This window comes from Mustela nivalis, assembly GCF_964662115.1.
Source record: "Mustela nivalis genome assembly, contig: HAP1_SCAFFOLD_1893, whole genome shotgun sequence".
Classification (NCBI taxonomy): domain Eukaryota; kingdom Metazoa; phylum Chordata; class Mammalia; order Carnivora; family Mustelidae; genus Mustela; species Mustela nivalis.
Window position 1 is genome coordinate 67,093 of NW_028134771.1, and position 23,982 is coordinate 91,074.

Consider the following 23,982-nt stretch of genomic DNA (forward strand, 5'->3'; position numbering starts at 1 on the left):
TTAAGATTTGTCACTTGGTTTGTAATTGTGGTTTTTTTTGGGTATGGATAACTATTAGTATATTAAAGACAATATGCATTTTGGAGGTATTTATTTATAAAGATAATTCTTATAAAACCACATGATTTCATTGGCTTTAGAAGCAATTCTGAAAATGTAACTGGACTATTTTTTAACCCTTCATAAGTTTTAATCTAAGATTGCATTCCATGTATCTTTTCACATCTCAAACATAAAGCTACATGAAATAGTTTTAAGACAATGTAAAGAGATGCCAAAGACAGCAGGTGTCACATTACTTGGGAAAACAGAGGAGCCTGCTTCAAATTCACCATGTAGTGATGACAAATATATTTTTAAAAAGTTCGTTAAAACATATCTCACCACACAGTTAGGAAAGTTTAGTTCTATGCTTTTTTTTTTTTTTTTTAGATACATAAGTTACATTTGACTACTACAATAAAATGTGCAGTGTAATATTTATCTCCCAAAGCTAAATACAAAAAATATCATCTTCAGAAATCTAAACTTACTGATAAACCAGGGAAACAATTCCTAGGTTTGTCATGACTTAAAATTTGAAATTAAACTGATATTACCAAAATTAATGTAATCTTATCTTACAGGGGGATTTCAGAAGCAGAAACTGTCCACCTGCATTCTGCAATTTTAGGGCATAACTACTAGCTTTACTAGATGTCCGAGAGTTAAATGGGCATCCTGATGAGATGGCTGGAAAAGGACTAGTTGCCCTCTTTTACTACCAGAATAATCTCATATTCCATCGTATTTCATTAGAATCAAAATCTTTCTGTCAGTGGGCTGAGGTTGGGAAAATTTTATACAGAATTGGGAGATCTGATCTGCTCAAGGAGAGGGACAGAGGCATCAGGGACATTGTTACTAACCTTGCACAAACACTCGCGTGCTCTGGTTTCCAAGGCCAGTGTTGATAATGAAGCCATGTTCTGGTCCTCTGGTCACTCTATACTTCAGAAACCCATGGAAGCTGTCTTGATCCTCTGCCCTCAAAGATCTGTTGGTAATCAGGAAGCTCACGTGTCCAGTGTGAAGGCGCTTCAAGGGTGACACGCCTCTGTCAATGGCAATCTGGGAGAGTCTGTTGTCTAGAGGGTTTATGTGGATCCTCATTACCTGAGGTTTGTGTGTCTCTAGGACAGTGTCTGGGAAGACATAGAAATCAGCATGAGTGCCATCTGTCACAGTGAAGGAGAAACTGTCTTCAGTTGTCTTGCTCCCATCGTGCCAGTAGCTAATCAGGTTCTCATTCAGGTCCCGCTTGGTGAAGGTGGTCACAGGATGACTGCCATTATACAAAATCCTACCATGGATGGGGAGCTGGGTGACAGTGAAGAGGAGAAGATCATCGGGAGTATCCTTGTCTTCCACTGTCAACTCAAAGGGAGTTAGGTGTTTGCCTTCCCCTTTGTGCAGTATTAGTTTATGGATGGTTAGGATAGGTTTCTTATCATCCACATCTGTGATGAAGATCCTGAAGGTTCGGAACACGTGGCTGAGTCCATCAGTCACTTGAACCTCAAAGCTGTCGGTCTTTATCTCATCATTTGAAGTGTGGGCATAGAATATTTTGTTGCTAGCCAACTGTAGCTGAGTGAAAGAGGCAATGGGCTTCCCAGGGTGGTCGGAGCTCTCCAGGTGCCCGAGGCTAGGAGCCTGTGTGATTCTGAAGTGAAGCTGTTCATTGGAGCTGTTGAGGTCACTGGGGCTAAGCAGATTGGTGGTAAGGGTCACTCTGCCACCTTCTGTCAGGGTCAGCCCTTTGCTAACCACCTCAGGGAAGACCCTGTCTAAGCTCCCAATCGTGATGTGGAAGTAGCAGCCTATCAAAGGGTTAATCCCATCAGTCACATCGAACTTGATAATGTCAAGAACTCCATCTAGGCCTGTGTGGGTGTAACAGATGAGGCTTCTGTCAATCTCATCCTGGGTAAAGTTCATTCCTAGGGTGAGGTTATCTCTCACCTCCCCTCTGGGTTTTCTCAGCCGCTGTAGAAGCCCTTGTTGAGGCCCTGAACGGAGGACAAAACTGAGGCTCTTTTTACTGGAGTCCAAATCCGTGGCCTTAAGGACCCAATTTGTGATGACCTCAGTGTGTCCAGTCTCTACTTCCAGTCCAGCATTGGTGGTCAGTCGAGGGGTTTCATCATCCACCAGGATCACCATAATGGGGATCTTCCTGTGGGTGGTATGCTTGCCATCACTCAGCCAGACCTCAAAACTATCCTCTGTGGTCTCAGAGTCATCATGCTCGTACACAATAGTAGAGGCCTCCTGGATTTCCTGTAAGGTGAAGCTGTGGATGGGCCGGCTGCCTGTGGCCAGCTGCTGGACAATTCGGCCATGCTGAGGGAGGGCTGTGAGCTGAAAGTGAAGCTCATTTGGTGGCAAGTCAGCATCTGCTCCATTGAGCAGTGGGGTGTCTATGACCAGGCTCATCCCCTCTAATACCACAAACTCACCGGCAAAGAGTTCAGGCTGCTCGTCATTGGTGGGTAAGATGATTATAGGGAAGAAGACATTTGGGGAAAAGTTGATGCCATCGGAACAATGAAAGGTGAATTGATCTTTTTGTGGCTCTACCCCTTTGTGAATACTCTGTACATAACTGATATGCCTCGCTTGGACATCTTTGATAGAGAAAGCACTGATGGGGCTACCAGCCCGTGATTCTTTTGAGCCAGGAGCTGGTGCAATGTTTTCCAGGTAGCCAGAGGCTGGCTGACCAGTCACTGTGCATAGGATTTCATCTTGGGGTGTGTCCACATCTTCAATATTGAAATGTCGTAAGGTCAAGGGACTCTTACCGCCTTCATCAACAATATAAGACTCCCCCAGCAAGACTGTGGGTGCCACATTATCCACAGGCAGCACAACTACTTGCACCCGCACTCTCTCCACTCTGCTGTCTCCCACCACCCATTGATAAGAATCCGTGGAAAGGGTGAGGCTAAAGGTATCATGTTGTTTCTGGAAGCCAACTTCACCCCCAGTGTGGACATAGACTACTGCCCCACTGATGAGGTCCTCTTGGGTGAATCGTCCTGTAGGTAAACCATTCACTAGAAGAGTACCCAATTTGGGACTATCCTCCATAATGAAAGATAGCATCAAGTCACCTGCACCCTTCTTTATGCCACGTATCATGCCTATGGTGATCCTAGTGGCTCTTCTCTCTAGTACATCTATGGAAACATCTAATAATGGACTACCTGTAATAGAGATCCTGGGATTTTTATAAGCTGCAGCAGGATGCACAGAAATCTGGACGGTGATGGGTATGTGGTGCACCCTGTCACTTACCTCCAGATGGAAGTTGTCGTTGGTAGACTGGTCTCTGCTGTGCTGGTAAGAGACCTTCCCATTAATAATATCAGCTTGCATGAAAAGTTCCCCTGGAACCATATGTCTATTTAAGTAGTGCAGGTGTCCATGTTGGGGACCCCAGACTAATATGAAGACAATCTGGTCAACATCAGTGTCAGGGTCTATGACATCCAGTTCATTACTGCTGAGGATAAAATTTCCTCCCTCTAAGACAGTAAAGCCTCTGTTGGTGACTTCTGGAGGCTGGTTGTCTACAGGTTTTAGGAATAATGTGAATGTTCCAGGTACACTGTTGCCCGCAGCATCCTCCACTTGGTAGGTGAACTGTAAAACCCGTGGTACGACACCCAGCTTCTTCTGTGGTGGCTGGTAGGCAACTTTAAGGAGATTTACCTGGGCCTGGGTGAAGTTCACGATGGGCATATCTGGTGAATCAGTGAGCACAATTTCTCCAGCCTGGACTTGGTGGTTGTCATCTGTGTCAGTTGGGGGTGTCAGTACGGTGTACCACAGATTCTGGTCATTTGAGTCCTGGTCAATATATTGGAGAAATTTCTTCTGGAAGTAAGTGAGTTGGTACTGGTTCACAGTCATTTCTAGGGTAGTTCCTGGAAATAGTTCTGGACTCTGCAGATCCACTGGTTGGACCTTAATGGTGAAGAGGTGCTGGTTGGATAGGTTGGGTGGGTCATGGTCATCTTGTACATGGAAAGTCAGCTGAGCCATTACAGGTTGAGGGCTATGGGGTCCAAGATGGCGGTAGAAGAGTTTCCCTTCCATGATGTCTTGCTGAAGCCACTCAGTCACCACCTTCTCATAAAGTCCTTCTTTTTCCACATAATACCAATCTTCATCTTCAGGGGACAGAGGTGGTTTAGCCTGCCGCAGGAACATCTCCCCCAGATGCTGAGTTGAGTAAGAGGAACCAGGGGCCAGATCCCACCCTCTTTCTTCCTTTTTTTCTTCTAGAGGCTGGTCTTCCAGCACGAAGTGGATGGTTGAGTCATCAGAGTCAGGATCAGTAGCACTCAGGACAAAGGGGGAAATCTGGACCACCTGTCCTTCTGTAATTGAGAGCCCGTTGTTGGCCTTGACCTTTGGTGGTTCATCATCAACAGGTATGATGGTGACAGGGAAGAGGAATTCCACCTGGTGGCACCCATCCTCCATCCGAAAAATGATATTATCACTGTAGGTGTTGCTGCCGTCATGCTGGTACACCACTCGCCCTGCTGCCAGGTCTTCTGGTGTGAAATGCTTACACCCAGCTGGTGCCCCAAGCACCACCAGCTGCCCGTGCCTCAAGCCCCTTATTGCAGTTACTATCACCTCTTTTAGGTTATCATGATCCCCAATCTGAAGGCTGTGGGTGCTGGACAGAGGCTTTAACTGACCTTCAAATAGAAGCAGTCCCTGGTTACATCTAGCCACTGGGGCCAGGGTGTTCATGGGTTTCATTATCACCGTGAAGGCAAAGGGGTCTGAGGTGGCGCCATCTCCGTCCACCACCTCCAGCTCCAGCTGGAAGAGGTGCTCTGAATCCAGTTTCTCTGTTGGGGGCTGGTAGGCAATTTTCAGGTTTCGTAGCTCACGCTGTGTGAAGAAAGAGACTGGAAGACCCAGGGGGTCATCAGTGCTGACTAGGTACCCCTGCCCTGGCGTGGTTGTGCGGGCAAGGCGAATGTTGAAGACCAGGTCATCAGGGTCAGACTCCTCGTCATCTGCAGCCAATGCGTCAGGGGTTAGGGCTGTTAGTAAGAACTGACTGACCTCCATCATCATCAGGGCCGCAAAGCTGGGCCTAGGTGCAGTGTTCTCTACTCCCTCATGGATGCTCACCAGCAGCTGGAAGTGCTCGCGGGACAGCACCTCCTCTGACCCCGCGCCTCCGTCCTCTGGCCCTAGCAGCTCCGCCATTAGGGGCACATAGTCCCGATTGGGCGACAGGATAGTGGCAGTATGCTGATACCGCACCCCAGCTCTGACAAAAGCCTCACAGTCTACCCTCTTGCCTCTGGGGAGAGGAGTCCCCATGGCGTCCACCAAACGTCCATATTTGGGCAGCGGACCGCCCTGGGGAGGAAGAAGGGTGAGCCAGCACCTGCTGGTGGTAGAGGCTCCGTTCCCCAGGGAGGCGAACTCCAGCACTCTCCGGTCGATGGCTTGGCTCCAGCCCCGCAGCTTCTCCACCGACAAAGGCCTGTTGCGGGTCACCAGCTCTGGCTGGGAGAAGACCAGGTCCACATCCAGCGTAAAGGGCCGTACCAGCGTGTAAGTCGGGGCCTCATAGCGCAGCTGCAGCCGCACCCGAGCGCGTCCCGGGCTTCGGGAGCCGAAGTGAGTGTACTGGACCTGGCGGGTCCCGAAGGTGCAGGGGAAGCGGCCAGGGGAGAGCGCACCGTGGCTCAGCGGCAGGGTGTCCAGCACCGTCACCTCGCACTGGTGCCCGGGCTGCACTCGAATCACCAGGTCCCGGAGCGGATCGAGCCAGAGCGAGCGGCCCGCGGGAACCCGGAGTCCGGGGTTAGCGATCAGGACGCTGGGGCTGTCGGGGTTATTGCAGGCCAGTGCATCCCAGGTGGGCAGATAGAGCGCAGGGTGGGGTTCCGTCCCAGGCGAGGGTGCTTGTCCCTGTAGCACCGGGCAGCTCAGGAGCACGTAGGCGAGAGCCGGGAGAAGCTGCGGGGGCGTCCCAGCGGGGCGCGGAGAAGTCCCAGCCATGGGACCTTGACGCTGGGATACCTGGAGAGTACGCTGTCCTGAGAGGGCCGGCTCAACTGCAGGTGCAGGCTGGGGAGGAGGAGGCTGCTGTCCGGTCCGGAGCCGGGGCGCGGACTCAGCAGGAGCCAGTAGCCATGCTCCAGCTGTGGCAGGTAAAAGCAGCGGGGAGAGAGGGCTATGCTCACCTTCTGCCCTGCCTGCGTCCCAAGCCTCTCCTCGGCTGGCTCCGGGGACCGCCTAGATATGCCCAACGCCCGCAGACCTCGCGAGGGTGCCGGAGTTCGCCCCTCCGCTGCTTTGTGCCTTTAACCTCGCTACCTTACTGACCTTCGTGCCGGGAGGGGTAGTCGGCCACTGTGTAGCCCCGGCTGCCTGCTTCAAACCATCTGCTTGGGATATTCTCCCCGGGTGTCTCGAAGAGATTGTTCTTTAGGACTGGGAGACAGACAGCGACTGTACCCGGGTCAGTTCTGTGCGTGGAAGACACTGCGCTCCCGCGGTCCATTCATCCAGGCAACGGTGTTTCTGATAGCGGGTAGAGCCACCATTCCTCTTCCTTGCCGCTGACAGGCGTGCATTTTCTAGCCAAAATTGAGTCTCACTTCGGACATAAAAGAAGCTGGTGGGAGCTATTTTGCAAATAGGATTTTCTAGCTGCCCGTCTGATGAAGTAGCTTATTCCTAGATCTTGTAATTCGGTGCTTCCAAAATAACCCTGGCATTTTTCTTCACTCAGTTCTGGAGGAAAAAGATTAGCATCCAGGCTGGAGAACTTGAACGGCTTTTAAAATCTGTTTCTAATCAGTGGGTCTCACATAACCACACAACCCAGTGTGTGCAGATTGGCTTCCTTCCATTTTTTTTTTTTTTTTTTTTTTTTTTAGAATGTGGTTTCCTTATCTGATCAACAGTGACTCCTTCTGAGTTTATTAGATATGCTGTATCCTAAATACTTCCTTTGTAGAAAAATATATAGTAGCCAGAGGCTAGAATGTCAAGAGAAACAGTAGCAGAGAAAATAGCCCAGGTACTTGGATCAATTTCTGTGAATTAATCTATTTAACACTTGGAATGGAATTAGGCTTGCTCTTTGTGGCTTTTAGTTAAGGATGCCTCCCCTGGGTGGGTGTAATGTTAGCTACTTAGTCTCATATATTTTTTTTTTTTTTTTTAAGATTTCATTTATTTATTTGAGAGAAGAAAAAAAAGAGAGAAAGAGAGTGCACAAATGCAGGGAGGGGCATAGGATGGGGGTGGGGGGAGCAGCAGACTCCCTGAGCTGAGCCTGGAGGGGATGGAGCTCAATCCCAGGACTCTGGGGTCTTGACCTGAGCCCAAGTCTGATACTTGGCAGACTGAGCCACCCAGGTGCCCCTTCATGTCTATTTTTTCAAATATTAGAGGTGTCCATTTAGGCACAGAGCCGATTACTCTTTTCCTGTAATTAAAATTGTAATGTGCTACAGAACGCCACAGTTGAGCCGATCTGGGTGTGAGCAGCGCACTGGCAGGAAGGCGGTGACTGTGAACAGAGAATGACGTGTATGCGCTGTGTTTTGGGGAGTCTGAGGGGAAGCAGGTGTTTGGCCTAGAAAGAGGTTTCTCAGAGCAGATTTCCTGTGAAGTTAATGTATCTTGGGCTTAAGATTTGAAGCATAAATAAAAGTTTTAAAAAATGTGTTAAAAAATTGTAATGTGCTATCTTATGCAATTAATATAAATGTGAGACTTGTTGATGTCAGTGAAAATAGTTGTGTTCTAAGTTATAATGATAAAATATGGCTTCGAGGGGAATACATGTATACAATGTTATCCTCAAATTATTTTATTTTGCTGTGCTGCAGAAGCCTGGCTTATGCATTTCAGCAGCAGCAGCACTGACTCCCAGAGCAGAAATAATCTGCTTTTGGCTTGAAAGCATTAATATTCTCTTTAAATATTTAATTTAGCAAGTGAAAGGCCATGGGTCTATATAATCCACAAGGTGGAATGCTAGTACACCTCATCAGCACAGATTAGGCAGATTTGTTCATATAATTGAATATTAAGAAATAGTAAATTTGAAACGAAATATTTAGCAAATTATGCTGGTCCGGTGTGTCCAGAAATTATTTTAAAAAATATTTTAAATTGAAGCAGGTAAAATTCCATTGTAAATGAAAGAGAAATTATATTTCATAATGCTACTGCCTTGTCCAAAGGATAGTTTTTATATAATAGAACTTTTTGCATGTACTAAACTTTACCAAATGAATATTCCTGTATGAGTATAATTTTGATTCCAGTCCAAGCACCACTCACTCTGGGCAACTATGTTGTCCATGAGCTATTTTTATTATAGAGATGAGGGTAGGGACTGCAGGTGACAGAAAGCTAAGCTACTAGGTTTTTTAATTTTGTCCTCTGATCCTCCCCCTCCAGGTAACATTCTCTCTACTGTTCTGTTCTCCCTACCAAGCTTCTTAAAAGTGGGGTTTCGTTTTTCCTGTTATCTACATAACTTTTTCTCCCACTCACTCCTGCTTAGAGCACTCCAGTCTGGTTTCCACTTTAAAAACATCAATAAAATTCTATGTCAGGTCATTAATAACCACCATGTGGCAAAATCCCATGACTATTTCTCGTCTTGTCCATTTGCCACATCCTTCTGGTTTTCCTCCTTCCTTGTGGTTTAAGTCCATCTTCTTCAGAAAGTCTTTTTCCTATGCTCCCCAAGCCATATTAAATCGGTTTGTAATTCTGCATTTGGGGATAACATGATTAAGCTGCATGAGAGCAGGGAGCATGCAGTATTGACCCGTGATAGCCATTGATGCCAAGGAGTTGTGCATAACGGGTACATAAAAGTATTTACTGTTTGAATGAATAAGAAATTGAGAAGTAGTAATTATGTACTGTGAAGTCTAGGTGCCAGGCAAGCAAACAAACAAAAAAAACTCACAACAAAAACAAGAGAAACCAAACCAGTACAAGTATAAGATAGCCTCTTTTGTAATCGAAACAAGTCCATCTGCCTGATGGGCAGCAAAGACAATCACTGAGACATTGGGCCCCGAAAGAAAGGGTTGATTTTGGAGGCAGCCCAAGGAGAGCTGGAGGAGACAGGAGGGCAAACATCTGATCCACCCTGCTGCAAGAGGAAAATCAGGGAAATTTAAAGACAAATGGGAAAGGTCTGGGTAAAAGTTGCAGCTGTGCTTATCAGTCCTGTTAACCCTTTGGTTACCAGTGTCAATCCCCACTGTCTTTTGATTATGGCTCATTCTTGAGGGAATTGGGATAATGACCCTTCTAGTTACTTCCTGCTAAAATGGGGCAAAGAGCAGAATTAGAGGAATGGAAACTCTTTGCATTCATTTAGAAAACTTTAGCTCCAAGTTGAAACCCAATATTCTAGGTTACCAGGATTTTTGTACTTTGGTTTGTTTTTTTTATACTATTTTATCTAGGGCCTTGGGGGAGGTCTGTTATAACCAACAAATTATTGTACCTGTCCACGGATTTCTTTTGTACTTGTCCACGGATTTCTCTGGACCAGAGGCTTGCTGGTCCAAGCAGCATTTTTTTGATGCTCATTTATTCTCTTTTTCCAATTTATTTGGGTCTTCAGGAAGGAGTTTAATTTCCATTAATGCCCAAGGCTTTGGACCCTGCTTATGTGACTTTTGCCACAAATGCATCTCCGTCATCGCTCTGAATTATTAGTGGCAATCCAAACCTAGGAATGATCTTGCATAGTGTTTTTGTAACTAAAGGCCTTCTTTGAACAGCATGGAAGAGCTTCAACCTAGTCTGTAGAGTTCTCTATAAATACCTGTTGTATTTATAAAAATAAAATAAAAAATTACCTGTTGTTCTTGGTATCCTGGCAAAATCTATTTGCCAGTCTCCTCCAGGTTTGAGGTCTCTGAGTTGTGTACCTTTTTAAATTGGTAAGGACCCAGTCTTAGGATTGATTTTAGCACAAATACCACATTTTTAAAAAAGATTTTATTTATTTATTTGACAGACAGAGATCACAAGTAAGAAGAGAGGCAGGCAGAGAGAGAGGAAGAAGCAGGCTCCCCGCCAAGCAGAAAGCCCGATGTAGCGCTCAATCCCAGGACCCTGGGACCATGACCTGAGCCGAAGGCAGAGGCTCTAACCCACTGAGCTACCCAGGTGCCCCACAAATACCACATTTTAAAAATAGTTCTCCAAAGACTGGGACCTGCAATATACCCTGGGTCCATCGAAGAGTAGCATCTCACCCATCATAGGAGCTTTGGGGAATAAGTTAAATATTTCTCCCATAAGATGTTCTGGGATAAGGATTCATTGTATTTCCAGCTGGTTCTAGTGCTGGCATGGTGTTTGAATCCTCATTCCTTTGGTCTTTTTGAGTCCTCCAAGGAATATTGCAGTTGATAACTTTAGTTAAATCTGTGCCTGGTGCTAAAGCCATTAACAGAGGTTTTTGGATCTCTGCAGAGGCTGCAGAGCCTCTGGCTTGGTAGCGTGATCTGCCCAGGTGTTCTCTTGGGCAACCAGTCTGATTTTTGGTGTTCTCAGTGGTGGACAACAGCTGCTGGGTCACCATTGCACCCAGATCTTAATGATCTTTGATCCATGGAACTGTTCTTGTCCATAAACATCTAAACTTTGGGTTTTCTAGGGGCAGACCCGTCATATCAGAATGGCTGAAATCAACTTGCTCAATTATCTGTAGGTCTCTGGGGATCTTTGAGCGGTTTATACAGCAACAGGCATCAAGATGGCCTAAACATGGGCCATGGTGGCAGTTTTTCTCTGAAGTTTACATCAAGCTGTATAGTTTCAGTTTGCAGGGCTTTAAGAAAAAGAGTAGTTTCATTTCTCAATGATTCCAAGTCAAGAGAATGGGAGAAAACTAGAAATATTAGTGTGGAGAGTCTTGGCCAGATACTTGAGAACACCAGAATTCAGGATCTAACTCAGTTTTACAGGCAAACAGTAAGCTCTCACAAACAGTTAATCAGCATTAAAATCTAACATCCATAACAGTATGTTTACTAAAACATCATTTCTCTAAAATCACCCTCATTTCCAAAGATAGCCAAATTAGGACTAATTTGTTTGTAAAATAATTTGTTTGTAAAATGTTTGTAATAAACTTGGCCTTATTATTTACCTAAGTGCAGCAAAATAGTGATGGTCCATATAGGTTTTTTTTTGCTTGTTTTTTTAAAATTGGTTTTCCTGGAACTTTTCATAAGAAATTTCAGATTGAATTTCTAGTCGCCCCTTAAGGCTAAGAAGCAAGGTACCAGGTCGATTCATTCGCTCCATCAAGTTAACCTTAGTTCCTTAAAGCTGCCTTGTCATAGCTGAATCTATGGAGATCTCCCTTAACTATGACATGCTGGGAAAAGCCTCGGTAAGATAACCAGTGTTTCCAATTGTGTCCTGACATAAGGAGAACAGATCCTTATTAAACGTATGCAAATAAATGCATTGCTATTGAAACAGAAGAATACTTACGAGGGAGTCTAAATTCTGGAGGGATCAGGAAGGGAAATAAAGATACATGTTTCATATTTGTTTACAAAGGAATGTTATACCAAATTTCCCTAAGTCATACATAGCCTAAAATCTGGGAAAGTGGGCACCTCGGTGGCTCGGTGGATTAAGCCTCTGCCTTCAGCTCAGGTCATGATCTCAGGGTCCTGTGATGGAGCCCTGCATCAGACTCTCTGCTTAACAGGGAGCCTGCTTCCTACCCCTTCTCTTGCCCCACCGCATTCCCCCACCTCTTAGCCTACTTGTGATCTCTGTGTCAAATAAATAAATCAAATATTTTAAAAAATTTTAAAAAAATCTGGGAAAGAAAACAATAGCAAACCAGCAATGTTTTAAACAAGAGTCTGTTTGAATGCCGTTTCCCCATTAGCTCCAATAGTCCTACACTGTTTAGTTTTGTGACCTTAAAGATACCAAAACTGTTATTATAATGCAATTGACAAGGAAATTCAGTGACATACAACACTTTAATAATTAGAATTACAGGTGATGACACCTCCTCCAAGGTGGTCACGTCCAAAGACGGTTCCACAGGAGGGTAGAGAATCCAGCCCTTTTGTCCAAATTCAGGGTGGTTCTGAAGGGTAATCCTGCATTTGGAATGCGTTGCAGAGTCAACTAAGGCTTCTGTTGACGCTTCAGTTCTCACCTGATCTTGTTCTTTGACTCTCCCTTCTCCTCTCCAGGTGGGGCTCACTCCCTAGTTAACTTGTTTACACGCTAATCTCCATCATCTCATTCCTCATGACCATGCACAAAATTCCTATTCCAAAGGTTCCTTTTGCACAGAAGCCTTCTACAACTTTCCTTTTATATTCAGAGTTTGTCCTAAGTTTTCTCTTTAAATAATCGGTCTTGCTTTCCTTGCATACAGTGTTGTTCCCCTACTATTTCTAGTAGTTTCAATTACATTTATTAAAATTATTCAAATCTATTTGCTATTAGATTACCCATAAAACTTTGAGGCATTTGACAATGTTCTCAGGCCTTTTTTTCTTTTCTGACAAATTTTGCAATGAAGGTAACACGAACTTATTTGACTTTCAGTAAACACAAGCAGAATAAAAGTCCTACATTTAATGCTGATCATTTCACAGACATGTCCATTTTAATTAAACCACACCTTAAATTAGCTTTAATACTGAGTATTTTTCAAGATTGCATGAACCTGAATACATTTGTATTTCTATTTTTCTGAGTTTTAGATTGTCCAATTCTTATAAGCGCTTGCCTTTAAACCAAGTAAATAGAGCTCTTTTACAAATTAATTTTAGCAAAACCATGAAAGGTAGAGAAATTATCTAGCAATACAACATACACGTGTTTAACATACATGTGTATGTTTACGTGTACACTCATGTACAACATACATGAACATATACAAATAAACAAGATGTAAACAAAATCTTAAAGACCCAATTTCCAAAAATCTTCCTTTTATAAAACAAGGCTAACACTTTCCATTTCCCAGTTAGAACATGGCCAGTTTTATGTAAAGATATGGAAAGCTTCAGGGACAAGCAAACCAAATGAAGTCCAGAGGACCTCTGTGAGCATAGGCTCCTTCTCAAAAGTTGGGGCTTTCCTGACTGAACCAAATAGCTTTCTACTTTCTAGTTCCTCCCCAAAGCTCAGAGCATCACTGACTGAACCAAATGGCTTCTTCCTCAGGTTTATAAGCTAGGAAAGCAGGCAAAGAGACCCTAAACCGCCTATAAGGAGGCAACCAACTGGGAGGAAGAAATCTGGGAGAGCCAAGGCAAACAGGAGGAAGAGCTCAGGTGCTGTTCCACTGGAAGTACTCACGAAGAGAGATCTGTCTGTGCAAACCGAACTCCAAAACCATTTCCTTGCAGCAAGAATTAAGTTAGGTGCCGGAGGTTAGGTGTCCAGTGCAGTGGGGCACCAGGGATGGTCTCTAGGAAAAAGAGCCTAGGCAGCTGCTTGGACTCATCACTGAACTCCCATTACCAGCTGGGGGGGTGTGGGGGCAGGGCATGGACACAGGTAAAAAGCTCCAGGTTGGCTTGTTAACTTTGTAACTAAACAGCCAAATTCATGTACCTGATAGGTAGCCGAGATGATCACTGAGATATCAAAAATGCAGCAAGGAAAGAGCTCATCAGAGAGGCAGCCAAGCAGGAGACCAGAAGACAAACCCCCAAACCACCTCAGTCAGAAGGACAAGAATCAGGGACATTTAAAGCAAATGAGAGAGATCTGAGTAAACGGTTGGAGCTGTGCTTATTGGTCCTCTTGACACTTTAGTTACTGGTTTTACTTTCTTCATCCTCAGACTTTGTCGATTCCTTAGAGGCTGGTGACAGTTCTGTGTAGAGAATGAAAATTTGATTTCTAGCCAAATATTTATTTTATTGAAGTCTCCTTCCCACTCCGCAGAACAATTTCAATTGTATGTCTTTTTTACCTCTTATCCTCCCAAATTTATTATGTAAAACTGAGCTGCATTTTACCTTATAAATTAATTCAACTTTCCCTAGAAGTATGTCCTGTGTAGGACTCCTCATATGTCCCTGTCACCCCAGGGTACTTTCTGTCAAGTCCCACTCCATAAATAGTTGTCTCTGCCCTAAGTACAGTGATATTTAATAGGTCATAGAAAGGAGACAATGGGTCCAAACGGCCTGCCTGTGCTTTGGCAGGTGGCAGTCCATTCTCCGAAAAGTCACATAGCTTTTAGGAGAATTAACTGAGCACAAGTAGAGTGGGTTTGTACCCCGTGAACTGAGAAGTTCCACCACAGTGTCTCTGCTCCCCGTCAAGGCTAAGCTGTTCAACCTGGTCTTTGCTGATGCCGTTTTTTTCTCTACCAGCTAGGGAATAAAAGGGCTTACATCCTAAATATCATAAGATGAATGCCTTGAGTCAGATTGCTTGCAAATGTTTAATGTTATATACGACAGTAAAACCTACCTGGAGGCTTTATTCTAATCGACCTTGGAGCCAGCAATGGTCTCTTAGACATTGAAGAATATGTTTCAGGGAGGCTATTGCCTTCCCCTCAAAAAAAAAAAAAAATTTAAAACGGCATCCACTGGCTGTGTAGGTCATTTGTCATCTGTCAGGACAGCAGCTTCCGGAGAGGTTAAGCACACAGCCTTCAGTGGTCAAGTCAGCCTTGTCCCCACAGTCGGTGGGGGGGGGCGCCGGTGTGTCTTACTAGCTCCTCCCATTCTGAAGAACGCAGCAGCTACAGCTCCACCCCCATGATTGTGTTCCAGGGCCATAGCTGCCTTTGCGTGGATCTCTCTGATGGAGGATCTCCAGGCCCTGGGATGGGCACCATTGTTTTCTGTGCCTCCACACATTATAAGGTGTTGTGGAAGGCAAGCATCACCCTATGAGGCGAGGTGGTCATCATGGTGCTGCATGCGTTAATTTCTAAACTTTTCCCAGCAATTATTTCTAGTCATCCTATTAATGTACATTGTTACTGTCAGAGCATTTGGGAACAAGGGGTGGGGTTAGGACAGGGAGGACAGGAATCAGAACATTTTGTCTGCTCTTCTGAGATTTTAACAGCCACCCGGAAAAGAGCAGGTAGTCCTACCTCTCTCATGCCAGAAAGAGCCATCCTTCTGGCCATTGGGTACAAGATCCCTGACTCCTGTGGCTCCTGTTCCAGCTGTGGCTGCTCAGGGAAGATGATGGGTGGAGAGAAGTCCAGGGCAGGGGAGCCTGTGGGAGGGAGATGACTAAGGTTCTCTTTGGGTGTGCACCAGGACAAAGAGCTGATTCAATTTCTCTCATTCCTGGTAGAAAATAAAACCCTGGGAGAACAAAAGGCATTATTCAGGACTAATTTGTGACATGATCATTGATCATGTTACTCTAAACCATACAACATAGAAAAGAACTTTTTTTTTTTTTTTTTTAATCTCAGAGGAAGGCATGAAGAACACATCAAAAAAAAAAAAAGAATCAAAGTTAAAAGATTGAGTTTTTCTAGTCTATTTGGTATTCTTTATTCATTTGCAGTACATGTAGGTACAATGTATATTCAGCAGAGATTTCCTTTTAAGTAGTTTCAAATTTTAGAAACAGAAGTTCTCATGAATGGTATTTAATTGGCAGTGGTTTTTGGAGATATTTCAATGGAAACTGACATCAGAATGGCTTAAAGGTACTGTTTTGTTTGTTATTTGGGTTTTCCATTAATCTAATTAGAGTGAGTTAAAAAGAAATCTTACTCTTCGGCATCATCCTGTTTATTTGTATGCAAGTTTTATCTGATGGGGAATTATGCATTTTTAATAAATCAGCTTTTTCTTTCTCTTAAGAATTGATCTGTTGAATATTACAATCATGGTTTCAGCTCTGAAAAAGCTCAGCCAAATTCTGAAAATGACTTGGTAGCCTATTTATCAATTAAATATAATTACTATTACTTCTTATTTTTTCTTTTGCATATGCTTTCAGACTGTTCTGTTTTGACTTTTCTCCTTTTAATTAGTTATGCAAGTGCAAAATATGCATACCAAATATATGACTATCAAAGTATAATTCTATAATTTTTAATTATGTTTTATAAGAAAGTGAAAGCTTTTTCAATATCTTATTCAAAATATAATTAATAGCATTGAATAGATGTTCAAATATCACATAAACCTTATGATTTAAATATCAACATATTTTCTATGTTAAATCATTAGTATTAAATGGTATTGTGTTAGTTTTCCAGGGCTGCTATGAGAAGGTACCAGAGACTAGGTGGCTTAAATAGAAATTTATAATCTCAAAGCTCTGGAGGCTAGAAGTTGGAAATCAAGGTTCGATAGGCTTGGTTCCTTCCCAGGACTGTGAGGGGAGGCTCTGGTCCAGGCTCCTATCCTGGATTTATAGACGGCTGTCTCCTCCTTCTGTGTCTTCACACCATCTTCCCTCCATGCATATCTCTGTGCCCCAATTCCCCGTTTTTCTAAGGACCAATTATATTGAACGAGGATTCCCTCTAATAGTTTCACTTAAACTTTATTATCTTTGTAAAGACCCTATTTCCAAATAAGATCACATTGTGAGGTATTGAGGGCCAGGACTGAGATGTATGGATCTTGGGGGGACATGATTTAACCATAGCACGTTTGCTTTGGCCCTCCAGATTCATACCCTTTTCACATACAAAACACATTCATCCCACCCCAACATCTCCAAATGTCTTAACCTATTCTGGCATCAACTCTAAGTCCAAAATATGCACATACTATCTAAATCAGTTATGGGTGATACTTGGCATAGGATAAATCTAGGGGCATAATTCCTCTCCATCTGTGAACCTATGAAACCAGAAAACAAAGTTATCTGTGTCCAAAATACAATGGTAGGCAGGCATAGAATAGACATTTCCAATCCAAAAGGAAAGAAGAAAGAATCGTGGGTCCCGAGCAAGTCTGACAGTGATAGGGCAAATGCCATTAGATTTTAATCTTTGAGAATAATTCTCTTTGGCTGGGGGCTTGGATTTCCTGTCTTTTTTTTTTTTTTTTTTTAAGACTCTATTTATTTATTTGACAGGCAGAGATCACAAGCAGGCAGAGAGGCAGGCAGAGAGAGAGGAGGAAGCAGGCTCCCAGCCGAGCAGAGAGCCCGATGCGGGGCCCGATCCCCGGACCCCGGAATCATGACCCGAGCCGAAAGCAGAGGCCTTAATCCACTGAGCCACCCAGGCGCCCCTTGGATTTCCTGTCTTTTGGAGCCATTTGAGTATCAGTCTCACCCTTCGGCCAAGGGTGGGTATGTCATAAGATTCTCTACTAGTTGTAAAGATTACTAACTTGGTAGGGAAACATTTGCCAGGCAAGTTGAAGGGGGAAAAATCTAATTTGAGTTCTACCTCATTAATAAGGGATTGCTTAGGGGCACCTGGGTGGCTCAGTCATTTAAGTGACTGCCTTTGGCTCAGGTCATGATCTCAGGGTCCTGGAATCAAGCCTTACGTGGGGCTCCCTGCTCATCAGGAAGTGTGCTTTTCTTTCTCCCTCTGCTTCTCCCCGCTGCTCATGCTCTCTTTCTCAAATAAATAAGAAAAATCTTTTAAAAAATAGGGGACTTAAGCCTCCATGTTGGATTATCCATACTTAGAGTGAAGGCAATGCTCCATGTAAATTCATATGCGGGTAGTTAGGTAGTAAATCAATTCAGCAAGCTTTTATAGAGAAGAGCAAATCCACCTTATTATTAGTTTTTTCTCCCCAGAAATTATGATAATAAAAATTATCAATAATGTATTATGTAGCCTCACTAACTCCTACCATGAATTTTTCTCTAGGGTCAAATTTTTGCAAACCAATACCAAACTGACACATGGAAAATCCTTATAGGTTATAGATGTCCATATAGGTTATAGATGTGTGTATCTCCCTCAGATGGGACTAAAAACTAGTGCAAGTTTTTCCATTTAAAGTGACCTGGGAATGAAGATGAGGAGAAAGCCATGTAAATGTTGCTTCACTAATTGACTTGTTGTTTTTGAAATCTCATTCAGAATAACTTCTAGAAGGCTTTCTTTATGATGTTTACAATATTTTTAAAGTGGCGAATTTATTTAATTTTGACTTTCAAGGGCATTTCCAATACATTTGGTAGATTTAAACAAGTTTTATTAAACATTTTGTTAGGAATTCCCAAGGAAATTGACCTAATCATTTGCTAAAGACTAATTTATAACTGGCATATCAAAAGTATTTTTAGGGTGCCTGGGTGGCTCAGTGGGTTAAAGCTTCTGTCTTCAGCTCAGGTCATGATCTCAGGGTCCTGGGTTTGAGCCCTGCATCCGGCTCTCTGCTCAGCGGGGAGCCTGCTTCCTCCTCTTTCTTTCTCTGCCTGCCTCTCCCCCTACGTGAGATTTCTGTCAAATAAATAAATATAATTTTTTAAAAAAAGTATTTTTAGGGCGCCTGGGCTCAGTGGGTTAAGCCGCTACCTTCGGCTCAGGTCATGATCTCGGGGTCCTGGGATCTAGTCCAGCATCGGGCTCTCCGCTCAGGGGGGAGCCTGCTTCCTTCTCTCTCTCTGCCTGCCTCTCTGTCTACTTGTGATCTCTTTCTGTCAAATAAATAAATAAAATCCTTTAAAAAAAAGTATTTTTAAAAGAAGATTCTAAAAGTAGCAGGATGATCCAATGAGACTGTATTTGCATGTGTGGATGAGTATGCGTGGTGTCCAAGCTAGAGAGAAACGCACTGGACTTGCCAAAGACAGCCTAGAGACTAGCAGAAGAGACTTCTTGAAATCACATCAAGCACAACCTATCATTCTTCCTCCTCCTCCCCCACTAAAGGATAGATATGGGAAGTTTGGAGTCACTGCCAAAATTTTGCTTATGAGAAAAACTTATTTTTCAGTCATTAAATAAGGGCAAATGTCACTATTAATTTGGAAGGTTGACAAGGTTAACGAGTGTGATCAGATTGTATTTGGAGAATTCAAAGCAGCTCTGATCTCGACTACTTAAAGGTTAAACATGTGCTCGCTTTGGCAGCACATATATTAAAGGTTAAACATCATGAATTAATCAAGATACGGGGCAGAAGAAAATAGAGGAGAGAGATTGGGTCTTGGTCTGGGTTGGCTTAACAAAGTGCACCCTTTATACTCAAGCATGGTTTTCATCTATTAAAGGACACAGTGTTGTTTTGCAAAGTATCTTTTGCCTGCCAAGATGTATGATTTTTGGAAGATGTCTATCTTTTAGGAACTATGGGAATATTTAGCATCACAGGGTATTGCAGCAAGGGGCAGGGAGAAAGAACCTTCGTATGCATGGAGTTTCATTTTAATTTGGGATCATGAGAAATGGTATAGAGCTATATCCATTGACCCCATAGTAGAGAAAAAAAGCTACATGGCAAAGAAGCTTCCTGGGGACATGGCAGTTGACCTTGGAGGGCTATGATGCAGCAGGGATGCTGAAGCCAAGTGTGGGTTCCATAGTGGCTGTACATGGTACACAAAGTGATCTTAAATTTTGTATGCAGGCCATCTTTTGGACCAATATCCACTCAGTACCTCATTCTGTTTTGGAAGATTAATGGGGAGAAATTAGGATGTTTTAGGGGAAGGAAAAGATGGAGGAAAGGAAAGTGGTGGTGGCTATTTGTAGGGGAAGACACAATAGGAGGGAGAGAAGGCTCACAGGGAAAGAGAGAATGAGGGCAACAGGATGACCTCTTAGAGTGAGATTCAAAGGAGATGGTGTGCAAGGTGCCTGGCATGGAGGCATCCTGGCCTCCCCGCACCTGTGGTTTCCTTTCTCATTCTCTTCCTTTTAGGGGCAAGAATTGCTTTTTCACTTATTTTTGTTTTCAGGATGCAACGCATAGTGGTATCCAATAAGATTTTTTCACAAAATCATTCCAAAGGGGCGCCTGGGTGGCTCAGTGGGTTAAAGCCTCTGCCTACGGCTCAGGTCATGATCTCGGGGTCCTGGGATCGAGTCCCGCATCGGGCTCTCTGCTCAGCGGTGACCTGCTTCCCCCTCCCTCTCTCTCACTCTCTCTCTCTCTCTACTTGTAATCTCTGTCTGTCAAATAAATGGATAAAATCTTAAAAAAAAAATCATTCCAAAGTTTTTGTCCGGTTGTCACAGTTCACATAATTGTGTGGTGTGTTATGTATAGCTCTTTCTGGGTTTGGCCTTAGTACCTAGAGCATGTGGAGGAATAAATAGTCTGTATTTTGAAGATTGTGTCTATTTTTGTTTTCAGGTCTTGAAACAAAATCTTATAAATGGATGCAAATATGCTGTATATGAAATTTATTAAGATTCGACCCCATCTATTCATATATTTGAGCATGTAGACCCATTGTAATATGGAGATTGAAATTGATGACTTTAAGTTTAAAACATTGTATTTTGGGGCTATGAGAGGAAATTTTAAAGTAGTCCAAATCAATACAGCATTTTTAAAAAAACCTAGATTGCTATAGTTTCTGTTGCAAAATGTAAAATTTTAAATAATACGAAACAGCTGCACTGGAGCACACTATACCAGCTGTTCTCTTTTCTTTTGTTACTGTCATTGAGTTTATTTTTAGTAATGTAACATGTTTATTATTCATTTAAAATGATTGTAAAAGCAAATTTTGAATGGATGCTTTAAGCATACATATAAATTCTCTATAAGTTTCCTTATTGCATGCATTATCTTGAGTAATATTTTTATTGGTTTATTTGTTATCAAGACATTTATGGTGTTCAGAACCATTACTTTTACTTTTATGCCTTATAACATCAGATGCTCTAAATTAAAGATGTGGTTGGTAATTACATAGTTATTTGGATTTGCGAGCTAAGTTTGCAAACTGCAGCCTTTATGAGAAAGAATTGGATAACATTTTCAGACTTGGCAGAAAGAGAGAATGTCCGTTTATATAAAAAGGTCCACAGAAGCATTGATAAGAAAATGATGAACAATTAAGAGAATAATTCCAACCAAATAATCTGTTTGCAGGATTAAAATGTTTTCCCTGCTCTTAAAATAGCTGCCTCCATGAGTAGAACTCATTGCGTAAAAGTTTAACTCCTTCTATGTACTTGTGATACAGTCCATTCATGCCAGATGTAGTTCACATTTGGTATCTTTATAGGTCTTTGGGATGTAAGGTCTGTCTAACCATGGTCAGGGCTGTCTTTTATTCCTCTGGACATATGGCACAGCTAGATTGCAATCCCCTCGACTGGCTCTTTTTGGTGTTGCAGTTCCAAGCAGAGTACAACTGTACTTTTTTTTTTTCTCTAATTACTTTGACCTCATAATTACTTCATAGAGTTACAGAAGAGTGGTATAAAGACCTAGGAAAGAAGACCATCATGCCCAGGAAAGGAATGGCTCATGTTACTGTAGATATACCAGCAGGACCTGACTAAAAACAATTTTCTGGGTCAGTTATAGATTAAGTATGCTAAAGGGGAACAGGATAACAGAAATATTCCGACTGAACACAGTTATCGCATTTCACTCTACAGACATTCCTTGGAGATATTGTGGGTTTGATTCCAAACCAGGGCATTAAACCAAATAGCTCAATAAAATGAGTCAAATTAATTTTCTGATTTCCCAGGGCATATGAAAGCTATGTCTACACTATACTGAAGTCTATTAAGTGTGCAATAGCATTATGTCTAAAAAATGTACTAAAAATAGTTTATTGCTTAGAAAAGGTTAGCCATCATCTGAGCTTTCAGCAAGTCATAATCTTTTTGCTGGTGAAGGGTCTTGCCTTGATGTTTTTGGCTGCTGACCAGGATGGTGGCTGCTAAAGTTCAGGGTGTCTGGAGCAAATTCTTAAAATAAGACAACAATGAAGTCTGCCACATCAGTTGACTCCTCCTTTCATGAATGATTTCTCTGTAGCATGCCATGATATTGGACAGCATTTTACCCACAGCAGAATGTTCAAAATTGGAGTCAGTCCTCTTAAACCCTGCCTTTCCTTTATCAACCAAGTCAATGGAATAATCTACCTTTGTTGTCATTTTAACAATCTTCTAGGCATCTTCACCAGGAGCAATTTCCATATCAAGGAACCATGTTCCATAACAAGCAACTCCTCAGCCATTAATGTTTTATCATGAGACTGCAGCAACTCAAATACAATAATAATGAGAAATAATTGAACTTTAAAAAAAATTTATTTATTTTTTCAATTTCTTTTCAGTGTTCCAGAATTCATTACCACACCCAGTGCTCCATGCAATACGTGCCTTCCATAATTCCCACCACCGGGCTCACCCAACCTCTCAAATCTCCACCCCTTCAAAACCCCCAGGTTATTTTTCAGATTCCACAGTCTCTCATGGTTCCTCTCCCCCTTCAATTTCCCCCAACTCCCTTCTCCTCTCCATCTCCCCGTGTCCTCCATGTTATTCCTTATGCTCCACAAATAAGCAAAATCGTATGATAATCGACTCTCTGCTTGACTTACTTCACTCAGCAAAATCTCTTTCAGTCCCATCCATGTTGATAGAAAAGTTGGGTATTCATCCTTTCTGATGGAGGCATAATACTCCATAGTATATATGGACCATATCTTTTTTATCCATTCATCTGTTGAAGGGCATCTTGGTTCTTTCCACAGTTTGGTGATTGTGGCCATTGCTGCTATGAACATTGGGGTACAGATGGCCTTCTTTTCACTACATCTGTATTTTGGGGGTAAATACCCAGTAGTGTAATTGCAGGGTCATAGGGAAGCTCTATTTTTAATTTCTTAAGGAATATCCACACTGTTTTCCAAAGTGGCTGCACCAACTTGCATTCCCACCCACAATGTAAGAGGGTTCCCCTTTTTCCACATCCTCTCCAATATACGTTGTTTACTATCTTGTTAATTTTGGCCAGTCTGACTGGTGTAAGGTGGTATCTCAATGTGGTTTTGATTTGAATCTCCCTGATGGCTAGTGATGATGAACATTTTTTCATGTCTTTGTTAGCCATTTGTATGTCTTCATTGGAGAAGTGTCTGTTCATATCTTCTGCCCATTTTTTTTAAGATTTTATTTATTTATTTGACAGATGGAGATCACAAGTAGGCAGAGAAGTAGGCCGAGAGAGAGGAGGAAGCAGGCTCCCTGCTGAGCAGACAACCTCATGTGGGGCTTGATCCCAGGACCCTGAGATCATGACCTGAGCTGAAGGCAAAGGCTTTAACCCACTAAGCCACCCAGGTGTCCCTCTTCTGCCCATTTTTGATGTGATTATCTGTTTTGTGTATGTTGAGTTTGAGGGGTTTTTTATAAATCCTGGATATCAGCCCTTTGTCTGTATTGTCATTTGGGAATATCTTCTCCCATTCCGTGGGTTGCCTCTTTGTTTTGCTGACTATTTCCTTTGCTGTGCAGAGCCTTTTGATCTTGATGAAGTTCCCAAAATTCATTTTCACTTTTTTTTGTTTCCTTTGCCTTTAGAGACATATCTTGAAAGAAGTTGCTGTGGCCGATGTCGAAGAGGTTACTGCCTATATTCTCTGATGGTTTCTGATGGATTCTTGCCTCATGTTGAGGTCTTTTACCCATTTTTGAGTTTATCTTTGTGTACAGTGTAAGAGAATGGTTGAGTTTCATTCTTCTACACATAGCTGTCCAATTTCCCCAGCACCATTTATTGAAGACTTTTTTGCACTGTATATTTTTTTCTGCTTTGTCAAAGATTAGTTGACGACAAAGTTGAGGGTCCATATCTGGGCTCTCTATTCTGTTCCACTGGTCTATGTGTCTGTTTTTGTGTCAGTACCATGCTGTCTTGGTGATCACAGCTTTGTAGTAAAGCTTGAAATCAGGCATTGTGATGCCCACACTTTTGTTTTTCTTTTTCAACATTTCCTTAGCAATTCAGGATC

General features: G+C 42.8%; 1 protein-coding gene across 1 annotated transcript in view; it reads right to left on the bottom strand.

The window, feature by feature from the left end:
* Positions 1 to 6,647, bottom strand: part of LOC309858134 (FRAS1-related extracellular matrix protein 3-like) — a gene marked incomplete at its 3' end in the record, with an annotated part of 70,585 nt that extends 63,938 nt beyond the window's left edge. The window contains exon 1 of the mRNA XM_082750826.1: positions 909 to 6,647. Coding sequence (XP_082606952.1) covers positions 909 to 6,087 — 5,179 coding nt within the window. The remainder of the gene's footprint in view (positions 1 to 908) is intronic.
* Positions 6,648 to 23,982: the final 17,335 nt, after the last annotated feature.